At 29.0% G+C, this 19,935-nt stretch overlaps 1 protein-coding gene across 3 annotated transcripts in view; it reads right to left on the bottom strand.

Annotated features, from left to right (window-relative positions):
* LOC148237897 (uncharacterized) overlaps window positions 1–19,935 on the bottom strand; it is a 107,259-nt gene that overhangs the window by 51,203 nt on the left and 36,121 nt on the right. For 2 of the 3 annotated variants that reach the window (XM_088205785.1, XM_088205786.1), the window contains exons 2-3: window positions 5,165–6,841; window positions 2,598–2,728 (exon numbers count right to left, since the gene is read on the bottom strand). In XM_088205785.1, coding sequence (XP_088061911.1) covers window positions 2,598–2,728; window positions 5,165–6,765 — 1,732 coding nt within the window. In that variant the 5' untranslated portion in view covers window positions 6,766–6,841. Of the gene's footprint in view, window positions 1–2,597; window positions 2,729–5,164; window positions 6,842–6,927; window positions 7,174–7,877; window positions 8,089–19,935 lie in introns of those variants that run through there. The other variant, XM_088205787.1, reaches the window with a different exon arrangement.

Genomic DNA, 19,935 nt, shown 5'->3' with positions numbered 1-19,935 from the left:
GCAACAACAACAACGGCCATAACGCATTATTTATGCGATCGACCATTTTAGCAAAAGTTATTTTTTAACAGGCACAATAATAAGAAACGGCACGCATAAATAAACAACAAGCAACACAAGCAATAATCTTATTTCAAAACGTCCCATAACCACATTTAGTTTTGACGGGCGTTGTTGGGTCATATTTCATATATTTATGTATATTATAAAATTTTACGACAGGTGCGAACGCATTTCCCACCCTATCCGGACACGTTTTGATTTAAAACGTGCCTATCGCGAAAAAACCTAAACGTGTTTTCGTTTACCACATACTATAATAAGACAAGAGCTAATAAAAAAGATGTACTACCTAATATTAGGTGTAGAAAAATTAGCTAAATTAATCGTCGTACGTCACACCAATGTAAAAATAATCATTTCTATCAAAGGCATAACTGGGCCAGCAAAATCTTGTGAAATTATTTGTCATTTTGACATCTTTAGCCATAGATTGACAATTGTTTCATTTTATAAAATCATATTTTTACTAATTGATCCATAACAATACATATTTATTTCGATTACATTATGTACTCGGACAAAGATCCGTTGCATCAGTTAAATATAATTTCATTGCCACATATGTTTTATAATAACCGACGTACAAATTTGTTGCTAATCGCAGAATTGTTCTTTTTGGCGATGTATGGATCAAATGGACATTAAAATTGCTGCCAAATCGACGGTCTTTATAGACCAGATATCAGCTGACTCTCAGGGTCGGTCGACAAGAAGATTAACCATTCGCGCGACCGACCAGTTTTAGTCTATCGTTAATCAAAAATTAGATGATTGTTTAAAGTCATCATGTGATTTAGATTTTGAATTTCGGAAAAAGAATATTGGCTCGGTTTATTTTTCGCCAATATTTTGTTTTTTTTTGCTTGAATTGTACATAGGAAGACATTCATTTATAAGCAAAATTTTCCCACCTAACTCCCCCAATCCATGGTCTTAATCTTTACTTTGCACGTAAATGAAAAAAACAGTTTGATTCAAGAGAATTTCTTCATCAGCACATTTTAACTTTATCACCGATATAATATTTAAGCTATTTAAACGTCAGTAGTTGTCAATCGTTGGCCCTTACAGAATATTTTTTCACTATCTGATACATAACAAAACAACTAGATTAATACGTAAAATTACACGCTTACTAATAAGGCATGCGAACTACGCATCATACGCAACCATAAAAAATCTAGCATATATGCAAAAAAAAAAATTTCAGCCATTGATCCTAAGCATTACTACAATAACCAAAAAATTTTGAAATAAGAACATTTATACAAAAAGCTACTGTTTAATTTCATAGCTTCATAAGGAGTTCTAACATAAATTAAAATTCATATATTATTGTGCTTAAAATGGTTTTAGGGAAAATCATCTTAATAAAGCAAAATTATCGATAAGCATTTTTTTAAATAAAATAATAAATGGCAAAAAAATTAAGTCTACTACAGAAAAAAATATAAAAATCGAATCATATTATCTTCGTGATAACAAATCTTGTTAATTAAAGTATATGATGAATAAATATTTTCTATTGTGCACATATACTGGACAAAATAATTTTCTTGAGATATTATCGAAAAACGATAGATCAAGTTTTTAAAATTACAAATGAATTCCTAATTACTATGTTTATCAGATGTTCTTTATCATTAATTATTATTTATTACATAAATCCCTACCTCTCCCTTCCCCCCCTCAAATAACATCTCTGTTTAGAATCAAAAGCAATAAAATTTTCCCGTCGCAGTTTAAACGCGCGGTTATCTAGCGTTCATATTAAGAGTTTTTATAATTGAAATGAGTCAAATAAAGCATATCTAGACCGAGTTTTGATCAATATGAGAACGTAAAAAACAATTATCCCTTCTCAGAAGTCAAAAATCCACGTCAAAAGCAATAAAATCGTGCCGTCGCCGTTGCAGTGGGAACGCTCGTTACCGAGCGTTCCCACTGCAACGGCGCCGACACGATTTTATTGCTTTTGACGTGAATTTTGACTTCTGAGAAGTGATAATTGTTTTTGCGCTCTCCTATTGACCAACATTCAATTTGAATATACTTTCATATTATAAGTCCATAATAATACAAGCGGCCCTCTACTTCTTCACAATTCGCTATATCGCATTTTTAAGAAAAAATTGTCGATAATGCAAAAAATGCGCTTCCATGCATATATTTAATTTTGAAAAACAAGAATAAAATTAAGGAATACGTTAAAAATTGTGGAAATATATCTTTAAAGATTGTTTCCAAAAGACACGCCATAGTGATGGATGAAATGGAAAGATCTTTGTCATCGTGGATTGATGAGCAACGTCAAAACGATGTCCCCCTGAGTTTTTCAATTATTCAAGCTAATGCTCTTAGTTTGCATGAAGATTGGAAGACTAGATAAAAGAAGTTTCAAGCAAGTAATGGTTGGTTCAACAAATTTAAAATAAGTATAAATATAATATGGCAATAAAAATGTCACAGATTCTCGTCGCTTTGAAACACTAAAATCTATATATCCGCTAGTAAAATATAATATAAAAATCTACCTTTTTCCTTCTTGGGCAGCGCGACTTCTGCTTTAGGCTGCTCTGGCTGTTTGTATTCGTTTTGTATCGTGACTTCGACGGGAAATTGAACTTCGCCATTAGAATTTGGAGACTGCTGCGTCACTTTGATGCTGGAAATAAAATACAGAAAAAAAATCACTTGAATCGACCGCAAATCACTAAAACTATCAATCAACACTAAACCACAGGAAATGGACGGTGGTTTTTTGGGAGCGCTGAAAAGCCATTAACTCTATCCCTGATATTGAAATCGCTCACATTAATCGCTTTCAATTTATTCATGAATATATGATGCACCAGTTACTCCCAAAATCCCGTAAATTTTAACAGTTTTTCCGATAAAAATATAACGTATACAAACACGCGTTTTAATTAAATCGGTTAACCCAGTTTTAGAGCAACGAGCATTGTTTCATACAAATTACTGTAATTGGAACTTTTAGCCGTTGTTAACGTTAATTGGAAAACATGCATAACTATGAATGAGATAATATTTTTTTATTATATAAACTATATAATAGTTACATAGATTTTCAATATTTTTCAAGATTTTCAATTCACAACTTAATTCGAAATTATCTCTTTTAAATTACATTTATTTTTAATATATTATAATTATATTTATTTTTAAAAAAATCCTTACGCGTCACAAAATAAAAAGTTACCGCTGGTAATCTACAAACTAGCAAAGATTTAATATACATACATTAGTTCTACTATTCTCTTCGAATGATCAAAATGGTGACTACAATTTTTTTGTAAAAACAAATGAAATGATAAGATATAATAAACGTTTTAAATTTTATGTAAAGAATGAGATTAAACGTGTATATTTTAGGTTTTTATTTATAAATATTTTTTTTCAAGCAATCTTGTTTTTCTTTTATTACTAAAATTATTTAAATATTTTTATATATTATATGTATACCACGCCACAGCCTAATATTGCTATATTGCTTATAAATTAGTTAAATTATATATTGTCATAATTGATTAACTATGGAGCTGTTAAACACCGCCCGAGGCAGACTTACGAAAAAATGTAGAACAAGAATGCGAAAAATGAATTGACTGACAATGAATTATGCGATTAACGTTAATTTACGGTTTTACGATACAAAACATTGAAGATGTATGGCGATGTACGATTTGTATAAGGTAAAACCATATATCACCGACCGTTTTCGGAGTCGCCATTAATTTTATCAGATCACGTTCGCGAGCGAAACGAATTATATTCGTTCGCAAATTTGCATATGGAGCTCTTGAAAAGTATTTTAAAACGTGTGTTTTCTTCTCTTCAATGCTATATAAAAATAACCTAAGATAAACTTCATTTGCCACCAATGAATACAAATGCGAAGTCACATATTAATTAAAAAAGTGGATTATTGCGAAATATTGCGGACCTAAAAATTCCAGACATAAAATACGGTATCTTAGTACCTTTAGGTCGTTACAAAGATATTTTAAAATCATTGTTCAAAAATATTAATTAATCATATGATTCTAAAGCAGTTAGTCACACCAACAAATTTGTAAGGAGACGAACTTTAATTTTAAGCAAATTTGAGTTAAATATAAAAACGGATCAGATAATCACGAAATTTAATTTGTTTAATTGTCTTTTCATATCACTACCATTTATTTATATGTTGTAATATTATATATGTATATATTATAGAATATATATTTTCTCTGACAACTCTATTTATTTAGCGACGTTTTAGCAATATATATTTGAGCGAACTTTAATTGAAAACTACATATTTTAATTTGTAATTTGAACATATTATTCAATAATCTTAAAAAAATTAGTACGTTGTTTTAATAACGTATAATTTTTCGCAAACATTAATATTATTTATATAAACACTTTTATTTGGTGCTAAGATAAAATCTTAATGCAGAACAAATATGCTTAGTCATTGGATGATTATTGAGATATTTATTTAATTACTAATACACGAGCTTTCTGTTTGATAAAAGTCAAAACTACTTTATCGCAAAATTTCTAATTTTATTGCAATATCAATAATAGATTATATTATTATATATAGCATTATTACTTTCAATTCTTAGATAGTGGAATATTACACATTGTCGAGAAGTTCAAATATATAATATAATTATTAATGCGAGAGCAAATAAATTAGGATTGTTAATATAATACTAGTTAAGAAAAGTAAAAAAAAAAACATATTTGTATAATATAAAGGGGTTGTTCATAAAATTTAAATTAATCATTTAAAAATACATACCATCTATCAGACGCGTACGGTGAGATACATTCCCTTTCGCTCGCTCGCGTGTTAAGTGACGAGAGTGAGTGAGAAGAAAGGAATGTATCTCACCGTACGCGCATACTATCTATAGAACATAATTATATTATAAAACTATAGATATATGTACTTGAAATATAAATCTGTAAAATTGCTAAAAATTAGTTGATGATATAATAACTATATATTACATTTACTATTAAATTCGTGAGACACGTTACTTTATAACATAGTTATTAAATTAAATAATAAAAATAAACTCACATTGGTAATGTCTGACAGTTAGGCGAGTCTTCGTCGTCTTCGCCAATAGTCTCCAGATGAGGTGAGCCATCGTAGTCTGAGCTCATCCCGTCTGAAACTTCAGGCTCCTTTTCCACATTGATAGCTAGCTTGACGCTATAATCCACTTCTTTCCTCTCAGTCGGCACTGGACTTTCATTTTTCTGCTTTGGCACAAAGTCTATCAATCTGGGCAGGGCTTCTGGTTTCATTTCGCGATCGTAATCGTGATGATCCACATCATCGAAAGTGCGCATGTTGCAATCTATAGCGTCTTGCAGCCACGTCTCAATATTCTGAAGCTTAGTCGGAGACAGATTATCGTCATAGGGACGATTCACTCTGTTGAAATCGTTCAGCGCTGAATCCACGTTCCTTTTGTTCAAATTCCTCGGAAGAGGTTTGGGAATTTCCTTGACATCTTCGTTGACTTTCCCCACAATCTTTATAGTGTTTGTGTTGTTGTTAGCGTCGCTGCAATCGCTCTTGACTGGAGCACCACTTTCAAAGGACGACACAACGATAGACACGTCCCCTTGAGTGGGCCGACTATCGCCATTTGTCATCTGAGCATCGTTGGCTCTCACGGCTACGTTTACTTCCTTATTGAATTCCTCGAGCATACGTGCCGGAAGCTCCGATAAAAACCTTTCTTCTAAGATCTTGGCACTTTGAACGTTGACGTTCAAATGTTTCGGACCTAAAGTCGGCGTAGAAGGTATACTATTATCTACTGATCCTGGAAAGCTTGAATAAGCACTCAATCTATCGATTACGGTAGATATGGAACTACCTGTATCATCAGATTCAGATTCGGCTATATGAAATCCGTTTTCTTTCTCACGACAGAATAGATCTGTATATACTTGAGCTTCTGGAGGTGTGGCAGAATGAATAGGCGCCGGTCTTCTTGGCCTTCCAGGTGACTGCTTTCCCAGAGGCACTTTTCTTTCTATCGTCGTATTTTCGTATGCTTTGGTTCCATTAATAAAGACAGTTTTATTTGAATCGCCGTTTATAAGCTCCTTCTTTTTATGGATCTTCCGTGGTGGTACTGGCGGAGGTAGCAATGATTTTTCAGACTCTTGACTATCGTGTTCAACACGAGGACGATTTCCGTCGTTCAGATGCAGTTTACCTTCTGGCGTGTGTCGCACCAATAATTTAACTGCTAGATTCGAGTCTTTCAAGCATCTGACGCATTCTAATCGCGTGAGGGATGAGACTGGAACTCTATCGATGCACAAGATTTCATCACCCGGCTCTAAAGGTCCCCAAGCTGCTCTTGTTCTCCCAGCTGGACTTTCAGGAGCGCACGATTGTATGAATAGTCTTCGGACGCATTCTGCAGATTGGACCCCGCCTTCGAATTTTAAACCAAAGCCCAGTTTTTCGCCTGGTAATCTGTAGACGGTGACTTCTTCTTCAGCGCCCTGTTGACCGATCGATAACACCGTCACGAAAGGCAAGTCCGAAGCTGGTTTGTTCACTTTGTTAGTCTCGCCTTCCGACGTGGTATTGCCGACAGAAACTATTGTGACAAAGTCTTCGTTCGCGGCATTTTCTCTGGTCGTCGCCGCCATTATAAATTATGAACAGGATCTTGGAGTGTTCTCGAGTTGGTTATCCAGCCGATGCCATCATCATCGGAATTCGCGTCTGAAACAACGATAAAAAAATATTTATAATACGTCTCTATATGAGCATAATGAACCTAAATGACTGTGACTACGCGGTATATTCACCGTACGAAATTGATTCGCCACGAATACTATTGTGATAATAACGAAAGATCACTCTTCTTTTCACGTCTAGTCATAATACTGGTTTTTTTGAACGTCAGAAATACGCAACGATTCCGATAATCGATTCGTGTCCAAGAGCGAGAATGATTGACGGGTTTTGTTGTGTAACAACTTATAATAATATAAGGTCAAGTTTAACGAAGTGATACGCAGGAATGTGGCTATTGTACTAAATTAAAAACGCGCCTGTAAAATAATTAAATTAAAAAAATATTTCCTAATGTAAAAGTGTGTTGAAATAATATTTTGTAAATATTTAATAAAATATATTAGTTTCGACGTTCCACAACAGATGTCTATAGAAACGTTTTCTTAAATAATATTAATATATAAATTAATTTACCACAAAATAGCAAAAAATTTCACTACTTTACTATTGATAAATTAATTACAAACTTTAGAAAATAAAATGTGATAATTATTATTTTCAAATTTATTTTTTGCAAATTATTGAATTAAAAACTCAGTTTAGATCAAAAATGCAAGAATCTGATTAAGTTTTAAACGAGGTTAGAAACCCGGAATTTTTTTAAAAACTTAATTTGGAAATTAGAGTATTATAAATTTACATGTATTTGATAATTTATTTTTTAAACGATAAATTATCTAAATTTTACGGTGGTATTTTTATATAAAATACGATTACGTTATTTAAAAAATATTTGAGCAGTAAATATGCAGTAATTTAAATTAAAAAAAAATAATTTTAATTTAGTATTGTTAATATAATTTATTTATTAAAAAGTGAAATTGAATTTACGATTGTTATCAAAAAAAATATTTAAAACTTTGCACCCAAATAAGTATTTTTTGAAATTTGTGTTATATGTAATAATATTACACCAAAAACATATTTTTGTTTATACATATGAAATTAAATGTCAGTTTACCTTAATATGCCAAAATTATTATGGGTCTTGCTAAAATACAGTAAATTCGAATGTTGACAATTTTCAGACTGCGCGGCTGAATGAGTATATTTTTTTTAGGTTAAAAAACGCGCTGTGCAACTAAATAGTCATTAAGAAATATTTTTTATTTAAATAAGAATACACGTTACTGATTTATAACCGTTCTCATGCTTACAATATTTGTTATTATCTACAATTTTATAAAAAAAAAATAAGAATATAAAATCAGTCAGTGGTTTTAATTTTTTTAAGCCTTTCACAATTTCAGTAATAAAAAATTTAAAAAATATGATAGTTTGAGTACATTTCACTGAAGATCTGAAACCATTTGTGTTGTCTTAAGCTTCTAAAGCAAAGTGCTTTGGCATTTTTTGCTGGTATTTATATTTAAATTTACAGTTATTTTTATTATAGTCACCGATACACGAGATTAGTGGGTTAGTGTGGTACATCTTATGGTACAAAGATGAAATTATTGGTATTTGAAGGCTAATATGCAATTATTTATTAAGTATTAGTAAAATTAGTATAAAATTTTCTTTTTTTAATTTTCTCACTATTATGCAGTTCATCAAGTCGTGAACTTAATTTATTAATAGATTCAAATTGCACTTTATGACAAAACTATCAGAAATTTTGTACCTAAAATATTTTTCAATCAAATTATGTTTATTAATATTTTGTTGTGTTAAATAAAACTAATCAATTTCCAACCAAAAAAGAAGTCTATTATTCATTATTATTAAAATGCATTTTATGTTTAATACTATACTGAATTTTTAGTGCTTATTTTTTTGCTTTTAGTTTAGTTTTAAGACTTATTTACAAAAAACATTTTTTTTATAATTTTGTTGATTGAAAAACGGTATTGGAATTTAAAAAATTGCTTTTATATACTAAAATTATTATTTTTAAGTAATTGAATCAAGAATATTTAAAAATATTCGCTATATTCACTTACATTACATTGCTTGAAAATAAAATTTGTACATAAATTAAATATATGATAATTTACTTTAGACATATTATTGAGTATATGGAATGAAAGCTTACTAAGCACTATACAACAGGCTTATTTTATTAATTGATTGAAATGTCAAAAAAAATTAAAGATTCCTGCAGGCTAATAATGCCTGATAAAAACGTGGTACAGCGAACATATGCTGTGACATCGTCCGAGAACCATTGTCCAGGCCATGGCACACATGTTATTCCATCGGCCTGTATAGTGTTAATATATGGAGAAACGTATAATAATTATTTTCAGTTTATCAAATATAATACCATTGATTTTTCTCAATTTTTTTGGATGAACTTGTGAATATTAAATTTATATGTTAACTAAAAAATAAAAAAATTTTAGTCTAGAAATTCGTGAAATTTGTGAAAAATTTTAATTCTAGAAATTGTGAGTGATAATGGCACGCGGAACGCATATAACGCACGTCTTTATCTCTCACTAACTCTCGTCACTTAACACGCGAGCGAGCGAAAGGGAATGTATCTCAGCGTACGCGCTTGATGCTTGCCAGAGTTTGACTTATGGTTTTAAAGAAAAAAATGATTTTACAAAACATTAGCTACTAAAAATACATTTTAAGTAGCTAATATCAAAATAGTTGTCTAGGCTGTTTTGATCTACGGCGAAAAAAATACGTCTAGGGTATTTTTATTATCGATTTTGTTTCGTCCCAATGCGTACGGGATGCGATATGGGTTAGCAGTATTTTGCCTGTAATAGACACGCGTTTCACGTTCGTTCGTATGCATAAGGCGGTTGAAAAAGTGATCTGCTCTAAGCTTAGATCCATGTTACGTTTTTTATTAGCTTTCTTTTGGAATATAATTACTTTAAATATTTTTTTTGTAATAAATAACAACTTCATGGATATGTATTTTTTAATTTGCAGTTTTATACTATTGAAAAATACCGGCTAATTAGGGGGGAAATGAGGTTAACTTCAAATTTACTGATTTATCAATAATACATTTATCGGGTAAATGTGCATGCCCTTAACCTACAGCTCATTAAAGAATGAATATGATTCAATTTTCACCAAAGTAGCGAGATCCGATAAATCTTGTATGGGCAACCAAAGGGTGAAAAACAAGACAAATTGGTTTTTATTATTTCATGCCTTGAAAACGATAGAACCTAGTTAAGTAGTCAGTGAGAGAGTATTTTATATTTCATGTAATTTATATCCAGAATAAAACAAAACAGTGACCATTGATTTAGAAGTTAAAGCATATGTATCTGATGAAGATACACAATAAATTAAAAATAGATAAATTTATATTTTGTAATGGTTTGTTCATGTTATAAAGCATATTGAGAGCCTCAGAAATGGTATAAAAAATACCTCAAAAGCCAAATAATCAAGAAAAATAAACAAAATAAATTAGCGAATGTTAATAATAAAAATTGGTAATATAGATTAATAAAACATAATAATACACAAATATTGTAAATAAAATTAAAGCAATTGAACGTTGAGATCTACTGATTTTTCTTGAAAATTTACTAATAATAGTAAATAATTATAGAAAAAATACGTAAAATTATATCACTTCTAGGTGTATGCTAACAAATTTTACTTTTTTACAATTATATTTTCCAATCAAATAACTATACCTTTTCCTAATTAAAAACTTATAGAATCTGTATTTAAAGTCAATAGAATTCCAAAAAAATATCCCCTTTCATACAAACATTTAAATAATATAAAATCACTTTTATACCAAAGAACGAATTACTTGACACTTTAAAGATCATTTATTTTCTAACTGCATAATTTTGATTTATTTCTCTGAACTATCTACCATCTAACAGGCCCAATATCTCAAACTTTATCTACCACACCTATCTTTCTCGGCAACTCGCTCGTTTCCATTACATATATTATTAAAATATATCGTAAAATCTAACGATTGAACTAAACATCAATAACGGTGACTTTTTTATGCATAAAAACATTTCTACACACAAAAAAATTAATCCGGTATAATATAAGCATTACGCTTAAATTGTTCGATCTGCGACTTGATGATATAATATTATTTGCAAATTGCACATATGGTAGACTTTGTGAACTTTTAAAAGAATAACATATCATATACCGATCAACAATTTATCGTATCAAATATAATATAAAAACTTTTCTTTATTCAAAAGTTCACCTAACTTCTCTATTAAATGCTTTAACCTTTAATTTCATTTCAATGCCAAACCGAAATTCAAGATTAAAATCGGTATATGTACACAATGGTGAATCATCTACGGCGAAAATTAAAAACGAGACATCGCTTCCGTGAGATCGTACAAGGTCAGGTGTTCTCAACATTTTTTCACTCGTTCCCATTGCACGGTCCGTATAATGAGATCAGTTCCGAATTCGATGTATTATTATTATTATATCACACAAAAACATATTACAACACGCGATACGAACATCGGCAATGATTGACACGTTACGCTAAATGTAAATATAATATTGGGTTTTATTAACGCTTGTAAAAAGTATAATGTTAATATATTAATAACGTATAATGAAAGACGAAAATATTGTCGTTCGTTCTGTGCAGTTGTACACACAATTAAGACAAACATATGACGATTGAACAGTAGTAATGAACTATTAAATCAATATAATATCATAAAATAAAATAAAAATAATAATAATTCAGAACTATTTAAATATGGTTACTAAATTTAATTTAATGTGTTATAAACGTATTTAATTTTATGGTTAATTATTGACTGACAATAATATTAACTTTTATACTTTAGAATAAAACTGTGTATACTACAAATTAATATTATATATAAACTGTATATTTGTTTATAGATCCTAAATCATTTAATGTATACCGTTAGGATAAACCTATGCATACAACCAAGGCTTTTTTCAGACAAAAAGTGTCGGAACATCTTGTCAAGCATTTTACTAAAAAAAATTATATTCAAATATCATTTAAAGTAGCTTTTCCTATGCCACGAACTGCATAAAAAATTAAAACTAAATTTTTATGAGATATTTATTCATAAATCTGACCTAAATCGTTTTGCATTCTGCCGATTCTCATGCGTAATTTCTTTTTATCAGAGCGGATTCTTAGAGCACCAAAGCAAAGATAAATCCGCCGGCCGGTTAGAGTAATAAAAAGTCATTTAAATACTTTCAATCTTCCGAGAAACTATTCATTTTTTTAAACATCTGCCACGATCACCTTCGGTTTATTATCTGGGTGACTTTTTTTATTACTTATGCAAAAATAAGTATTAAAAATTTGTAAACAATTTTTCGTCATTTCCAGACCCATATTAAAATCTTTCAAGAAGTATGCATATGAGGCATAAACCCACCTTTACTTATGCAGCGTTTTAAAAAGGCAGTGGTTATAAACATTTTAAAAATATTCGTACAAATTTAATTTTATATAATAAAAAAATTGTCGAGAAATGAGAATTCTCGATTTGACATTTTTATCGAGAAATAATTCTCGTTAAAAATACTAGTAATGGGTGTAAGATACAGGGATATCATTTTGGGTGGTCAGGTATCCCCCCTAGAAAAACGCATGGTATTTGATAAGATGCTTTGAATCTTAATAAAATCAAAATAAAAAATAAAAAAAGGAATGTGGTTGGTTTTTTAATTTTTTTAATGCTCCTCCCCCCCGCCCCTGAAACAAAGGACGTAAAAGAAAATCTAAAAAATAAAGTATCCCAAAAATAGATAAATATATAGTAGTTTTACCAGTGAAAATACACATATTTTATCTGGCAAATTATATTTTCACTAGCGAAGTGCAAATACATTTTCACCAGTAAATATATATTTCTACTAGTGAAAATATAATTCAACTGATGGCCACCGGTGAAATTATATGCTGCTCCATAATGTATACAAAACTTAATTTGACAGTCGCGAAACATCTATTTGCTGCTCAAACCCAAACCTAACCTAACTAAACCAAATTTTGGGCAATAGAAGGGTGAAAAAACAATTATCAATATTCAGAAGTCAAAAATTCACGTCAAAAGCAATAAAATCGTGTCGCAGTGAGACGACGCCGACACGATTTTATTGCTTTTGACGTAATTTTTTTAGTTCTGAGAAGAGATAATTTTTTTTTCGCTCTCCTATTGGACAAAATTTTAGTTGTGCTTCATTTGATTCTCACTCATTGAAAATCGTAAAATTCATCATTTAAATTGTATTTTCTTATCTTATGACATCATATTTACATAAAAATAAAGAAATAAAATATTAAGCAAATTGTCAATCAATTTTTAAACATCAAAAGTACCGTAAAAAAAGGTACCTGAACGCCGTTCCACCGCGTTACATGACAAAAAAAGCCCTGCATAAGATCTTAAGTTACGATCAAAACACAATTATACTAATTTTGTTTTATTTATCGCATTTTATTGATATTTGAGTATCGAATTATTTTTTTATAGATTCTTAATAATAACATATGTACCTATGAATAATGCATACGACAAAAACAAAGGTACGAACTATATATATACATATGTATATGGATTTACTTAAGCAAAAAATTAAATTATTTCATTTCATGAATTGCTGATTCAATATATAATAATTAATTTATTATATACAGTTAATCACTTATATTTAGTTGACATATGATATCAAGCAATTGTAAACATGCTCAAATCAAAAGAAAAAAAATGAGTATAATTAATGACGTTGGACCAATTGTTGACAATCAGCGACTATAGTTTTGCATCACGACAGACGACGATAACATGTCTCGTCATCATTGCAAATATTAGTCACGAACTATGGCACAACAAACGGTTGTTAACTATTATGTATTTTGGGTAGCTTTATGCATATTTCATGTACGCAATACACGTATCAAAAAAAGTACGAGTCAATCAAGAACATATTCACACGATAAATACGCGATGGGAATGATGAGATTCATTTTTGGGAATAAATCACATGAATAAATATTATATTTATCACAAAAAATCTATTAAAAAAATAGTACTCTGTTTAAATATTTTTTGTAGAATTTCATATTATGTGAATTATTATATTTAATGAGCAATTCGGTGGTCAACTTATGAATGTTCTGGTTTAAAATTGCGGTTGTATAACTATCGTTTCATCTGCACAATTATTTACAAAGAGAAATTCGCTCCGTTGATTCAATAATTAAAACAGTTGAAATTTCACTTTGATAAAAATCTATTTTTAATTTCGATCCTAGATTGACAACAATAGATAGGCACATTTTTCGTTTTGGTTGTTGTTTTAGCAACATAATTTAACATTTATAGTATTGACCAAATGTATATTTAATGCAGGAAAAATAATGACTAACATCATATCCGTTGAAAAAAATAATATACGTTTTCTATATTTATGACTTATTATAAATGGAATTAATTTTTAATACATTATTCAATTAAAAATGTTGAAACTAATTTAAAATATTTGTGAATTTATAAAATAAAAGCAGTATGTATATATAATATAATAGTATACACACATAATAATTATTTTTCTTACATACATAAATGTAGACATCTATGAACATAAATAAATACTAAAAAGTTGATAAAGAAATTTAGTAGAATTGAAAACCATTAATAAAACATATGTAAATTTGTTTACTCGTGGCTAACTTCAGAACTTTTCACACGGATTTGGGTTTTTCATGTATAACTGTGCGATTTATTTTAATTTATTGATTAAAAATATATATATAATTAATTTTTAAGTACTAAAATATAATGTTTTTAAGCTAAATATTTAATAATATTATATTGGCTTATAATTAAATAATAAATTAAAAATACATCGCCAGCTTCTTTAAGTTTATGACAATGACGTCACGAACAGGCAAAATGTTCATAATATTTAATATTTATTATTCGGAAAAAATCGATAGCTTGTTTATGTTCCTGGCAAAGGTGTTATAAACTTGCAAAGTACTGTCGTGAAATAAAATCTGGAAGATGTGACTTCATAAAGAATAGGATGAAGTCAAGGGCCGTTTATTGTCATTGATGAACTTGGCAAAAAAAACGTTTTGATATGCGTCTAATAATCTTTCTGAATTTGAATCATGAAATAAAATTATTGCAATCCTGAAATAAAATATATTTTGGACTTCGTATACTTTTCAAATAAGTATTGTACATAATAGAGAAAAATCATTAATAATTTATTATACGCAATTCTTTATGTTAGAAAAATTTGTTATAAATTACTTTTAGCACGGCGCTCACGAAAATAGGCAAGAAATTAATAAAATGACAAGCAAGTATATTTTTGGTGGTTATTTACGTGTCTGCTACTGACTAGTAAAACTTGAAAGTATGTATTATATAAAGCCATATACATACATATTTGACTTTTTCAATATAATGTGAAAATGGGAAAACCTTGTTTTGTCAACTTTGATTTTATTAAATTAATTGAGTACCGTAATCTTAGCATACATTTATTTTCTTTTGTGTGCATTTCAGAAATTAATACATATTCCACAACTAGTACATTCGCAGAAGCAATAGACACAAAAACAAGTTGACATGTGTAGAATAAATGTCCAAAATCAAGAACTAATGTTTCTTGAAAATAATTGTTTAACAAGCATTTCTCAAGAAAAGGCTTATTTGATTTGAATTTATCATTTGATTGCAAAATAAATATTAAACTTTTATTTCAAAATACATAGGAAAGCAGTCAAAATATTTTTAATTATGTTAACCTTTTACTTATGTTGCAAAACAAGTCCGCGAGCTTCGGTGATGTGTTCACAGTGTACTTCAGTGATATTAAATTGAAAAAACACGAATTTTATTACGAAATAATAATAATATGCGTAGTCAAAAAAATTCAGGAAATAATATAATACAAGTGCTGAAAAAACAAGTAAATACATTGGACATTGCAGTTATTTTGTATAAACGCAGAAATTAAATGAATCAACAACTTATTTATAAAAATTACATTAAAAACTTTGCTCGCAATTAGACTCGTATATACGTAATGGTAAATTGTAACAACTTGTTTTTAATTATTTATGTATTGCAATTATCTAATTTCTAAAATATGAACTATTTTATTCAACATATTGACACAATAAGATGAGGTGATGGGCACTATGAAAGATCTTGATTTCAAAAGTACTTGAAGTTTGATATTTTTTATATATTTTTTTATTAGCTGTGTTTGAAAATTCAACTCTACGAATATATTCCAGTATTTGAATATTTTATCGTTGAATATCACGAATATCTAAAAACTGTAATTAGCACTAAATTTTTACAGAATTATTTTTTCGAGAAAAGAAGCAATATCCAAGATGTTAATGCATTATATTATAGACAGTTATTGATGCAGGTTAAACAATCTGAATATATCCGTGGGAATAGTCACAAAGGAAAAAATTAAGAATAAGATAATACTATAAAGCAGAATTTAATAAAAAAGCTTATCAGTATTGTTTATTAACTGTTAGTCGTAAGCCCAATGCATTACAACGGGGTTAATCAGTAACAACTGGGTAAATCCATTAGACACAAAAAGTTTTAAAAATACCAGACTGAAAATTCATATATTTTTTAAATTAATTGGTTAATTAAAACATTTATGGAGATTAATTTTTGATACAAAAAGATTGTAAATTACAACATTATAGCAATTTATTGGTAGGAAAAATTGACAAATCGTTGTTGGTGTGAATTTAACCTCCCATTTTTGCTTCTTCTCGCATCCTTGCACAGTTTCGATCAAAAAGAGTTTTATATATCTAAAATAAAATTGTTTCTCCGAAATTGGCTACAATATCCGACGTGGATCGCTGTTTACACGATTTTTGGCACCCTGGGCAACACTCCAAATTGTGACCTTTCGGCATCGCTTTATGCAGAGTTGTAGTTTCCATGAATAAACAAATTTGCATCTCTTGTGTAAACACTTTGGCACACGATCAAGTGTTTGACGACACGTTCAACGCGTGAGTTCAATTTTTCGGCTTCCTGAATTGCCCTAAATGCAGTTATGTATATATATATATATATATAATAAACGTTAACGGCGAAAAGGCCCTTTAACCAATAATAATGATAATGAGATTTTAATGAACTTTTACAGAACATAACGGAAATAATAAAATTTATGGTTTATAAAGGGTTAAAACGCGCACATCGTTTAATATATAGTACAACAGTAATTGCAATTTAAAAATATGTATTATAAACATATGCTTGAAAATAATTTATTATGTTGTTTATACAAATGTTATGTTACTATATGCGTAGAGAATATCTGTACATAAACTAAACGATAGTTTTCTGTACACGCTAGAACATTTAAAATCGATGTGCATAAAAACATATTGCGTCAAAGTGTTCGCTAGTGTTTGTATACTTATTATTATTAAAAAAAATGTTTGGTTAGGTAAGGATTATTATTGTTAGGGGGTCGTTTTTTCTTTAAATACTGATACTTAAATAATATGATTTATTTATAGAACGTTCTGCTCTGAAATTATAGGGCAATGCAATTATTAATATCCAAGTATCTACTTGGATATTGAAAAATATAAAATATATTCAGTAACTGTTTTTTTAATAGAAGTAAGATAAATTGTCAGTTAGTTTATAACATATATTACATAAATAGTACACATATTTGATTCGAAGGATAAAAGTTAGCGATTGAAATCGCTTGTGAAACTGAAACGCATCATCGCAATGCATTGTGTTTTATTTTTAATTATTTGATTACAGCATTGCGTCGGTAATGTTGCGTATGCGCCTTATGGTATCGAATTACGAATTGCAATTTAATATGCCATATTTTTATTGCGCGTTCTGTACGCGTGCAAGGTCGTAAAAATGGTTAAAGTATGTGTGACATGTGTGAATGAATACGTCGACAATCGAGACTTTTTATAAATTAAAATTATGAACCATGAAAATGTAATCTCAAATATTATGCAATATGAACCGTTGAACTATAAAATGATTGAGTTATAAATATAATTTTATTCATAAAATGATTAAAAGTTAATATTGCCATAAAAACTATTTATCAATAGTGATATTAACCGATAAATCAATTTATGTGAAAATCATCTGACGCTCCGTGTCTAATTTTCAATTTATTTCCAGCATCCGTCCTTCTTCGTGTTCGCATTTTAAAGAATGCAAAATTATATAGTATGTCGAAATCTCGGTCAGATGAAAAAAAATACATTTTGAATACATAATAATAATATAACGTAATACGCTTTTCGGCAAAGTGACTAACTGTACATAATAATCTCGTTTCAAGGCTCTTCTGCGAAGAGATGCAACAATCCAGTTTTTCAACTTTGCATCTGACCCTCTTTTAAAAAAACTTAAGAAAATTGTTATCAGCTGGATAGAGGTGTAAGAATGATAAATGGCTCTGAGGTTGATAAATTTTTTATCTGATCTTTTTTTACGTTGCAGCGAACATCTGTGTTTGTTCGGCCAGGGTCGATTTTTGCATGTCAAATATATTATAATTTTGCATGTGGACAAAATGAATGGCACATGCATGCAATTAAACGTTTAAAAAATAGTTACAAGGCCTGAAATGATAAGCACAACTAAGTCCTAATATGGATGTCCTGTCTTGTTACTACAAACTCAAATAACTCATTATTTTTTAATGCACATTTAAAAAAAACTATGGCATAAAAAGCAAAATACATATTTTAATTTATGCAATATTTTTTCAACAAAAATTGTGAATGGTATCAAGTTTTTTCGAGAAAGTATTTATTTTATTTTTGTTAGCAACAAAAAAAAAGGAAAGAAAAAGGTAATAAGTCATCCTTGTAAGTTGATGAAAATGTAATAAATAATGCCTTTTGGATTAAGATTACTTAATATGCATTATTTTGTTCCCATAAATTTGATACATGCTATGAATATCTCATATCTCTAAAACAAGTTTAACGACTCCATAATCATTAAAAGCAACAATGCAGTGTCTAAAAAACTCTGCCCAAAAAATTGAATGCGAATGAAGTGATGAAAAAATATTTGTTTAAAATATGGGAGAAGAATTCAGTACATCTTACTCTTCTTACATGATAACCTTCCCTATAAAATTTACAATTTACACTTAAGGCTATCGGGTTTTTCCCTAATAAATCATTTAAACTTAGATTCTGTATCCATACTATGTCATAAATAAGTATGTTTATGATCAGCACAATCGATTAATGATATAAAAATCGGTAACTAATAGCTCAAAGACTTAGTTTTTTCAATTACTATTGTTTCTGGGAAATCTGAATTAGTGATCAGAAGAATAAGTTGTAATTTATTTTGTTAAATAAAATATTCGGATAATAAATTACATAAAAAAATATTTTGATACATGTAAATATATGTACTTGCAAGATTTGGTCTATTTTTTAACATAGGCACTATGGAGCTTGATGTACATAATGCCTAAAAACGAATGTCTTAAATCCGATTAAATAGAGAGCTCACGCATTTTTCGGCACCCAACGCGCGACAATATTTCGAAAGCCTAATTTTTTAATAACAGTTAAATAAACTTCTAAAATTGTTTTAAATTTAAAATATTTTACAGCTTATTGAAACGATTTTGTTTTACACTTCTTTTCGTCATTTTACACATTTTCTGCTACATCTGCAGTTTTTTCTTTCGCACGGAAAGATAAATTATTTAACGAACTCGTAATTTAGGAATATTCTAGCATAAACGCCAGTGAATGTTTAATTTTACAAAATCTCTCGTATTTTTAAAAAAAAAATCTGCAAATAATTTAAATTGGCAATAAAGATAATAATTTATTTTTACAAAAGGACGTTTATCGCCAATATTTTTTTTACATTAGCTAAATATACTCTATATCAAAATTTCTACTTTTAAAATAGACAATAATATAAAGTCATTAACGAAATAAATTTAATAAAATCATTGCAAATTTCAAGGGTTACTAAATACTTTTGCAACCTAATAGTTCAAAGAGATATTGT

This window comes from Plectrocnemia conspersa, unplaced genomic scaffold (genome assembly GCF_051122295.1).
Source record: "Plectrocnemia conspersa isolate PC_06_02 unplaced genomic scaffold, ASM5112229v1 ptg000002l, whole genome shotgun sequence".
In the NCBI taxonomy this organism is placed as follows: Eukaryota; Metazoa; Arthropoda; class Insecta; order Trichoptera; family Polycentropodidae; genus Plectrocnemia; species Plectrocnemia conspersa.
The sequence above is the reverse complement of the archived record's forward strand: the minus strand, read 5'-3'. Positions and strand labels throughout refer to the sequence as shown.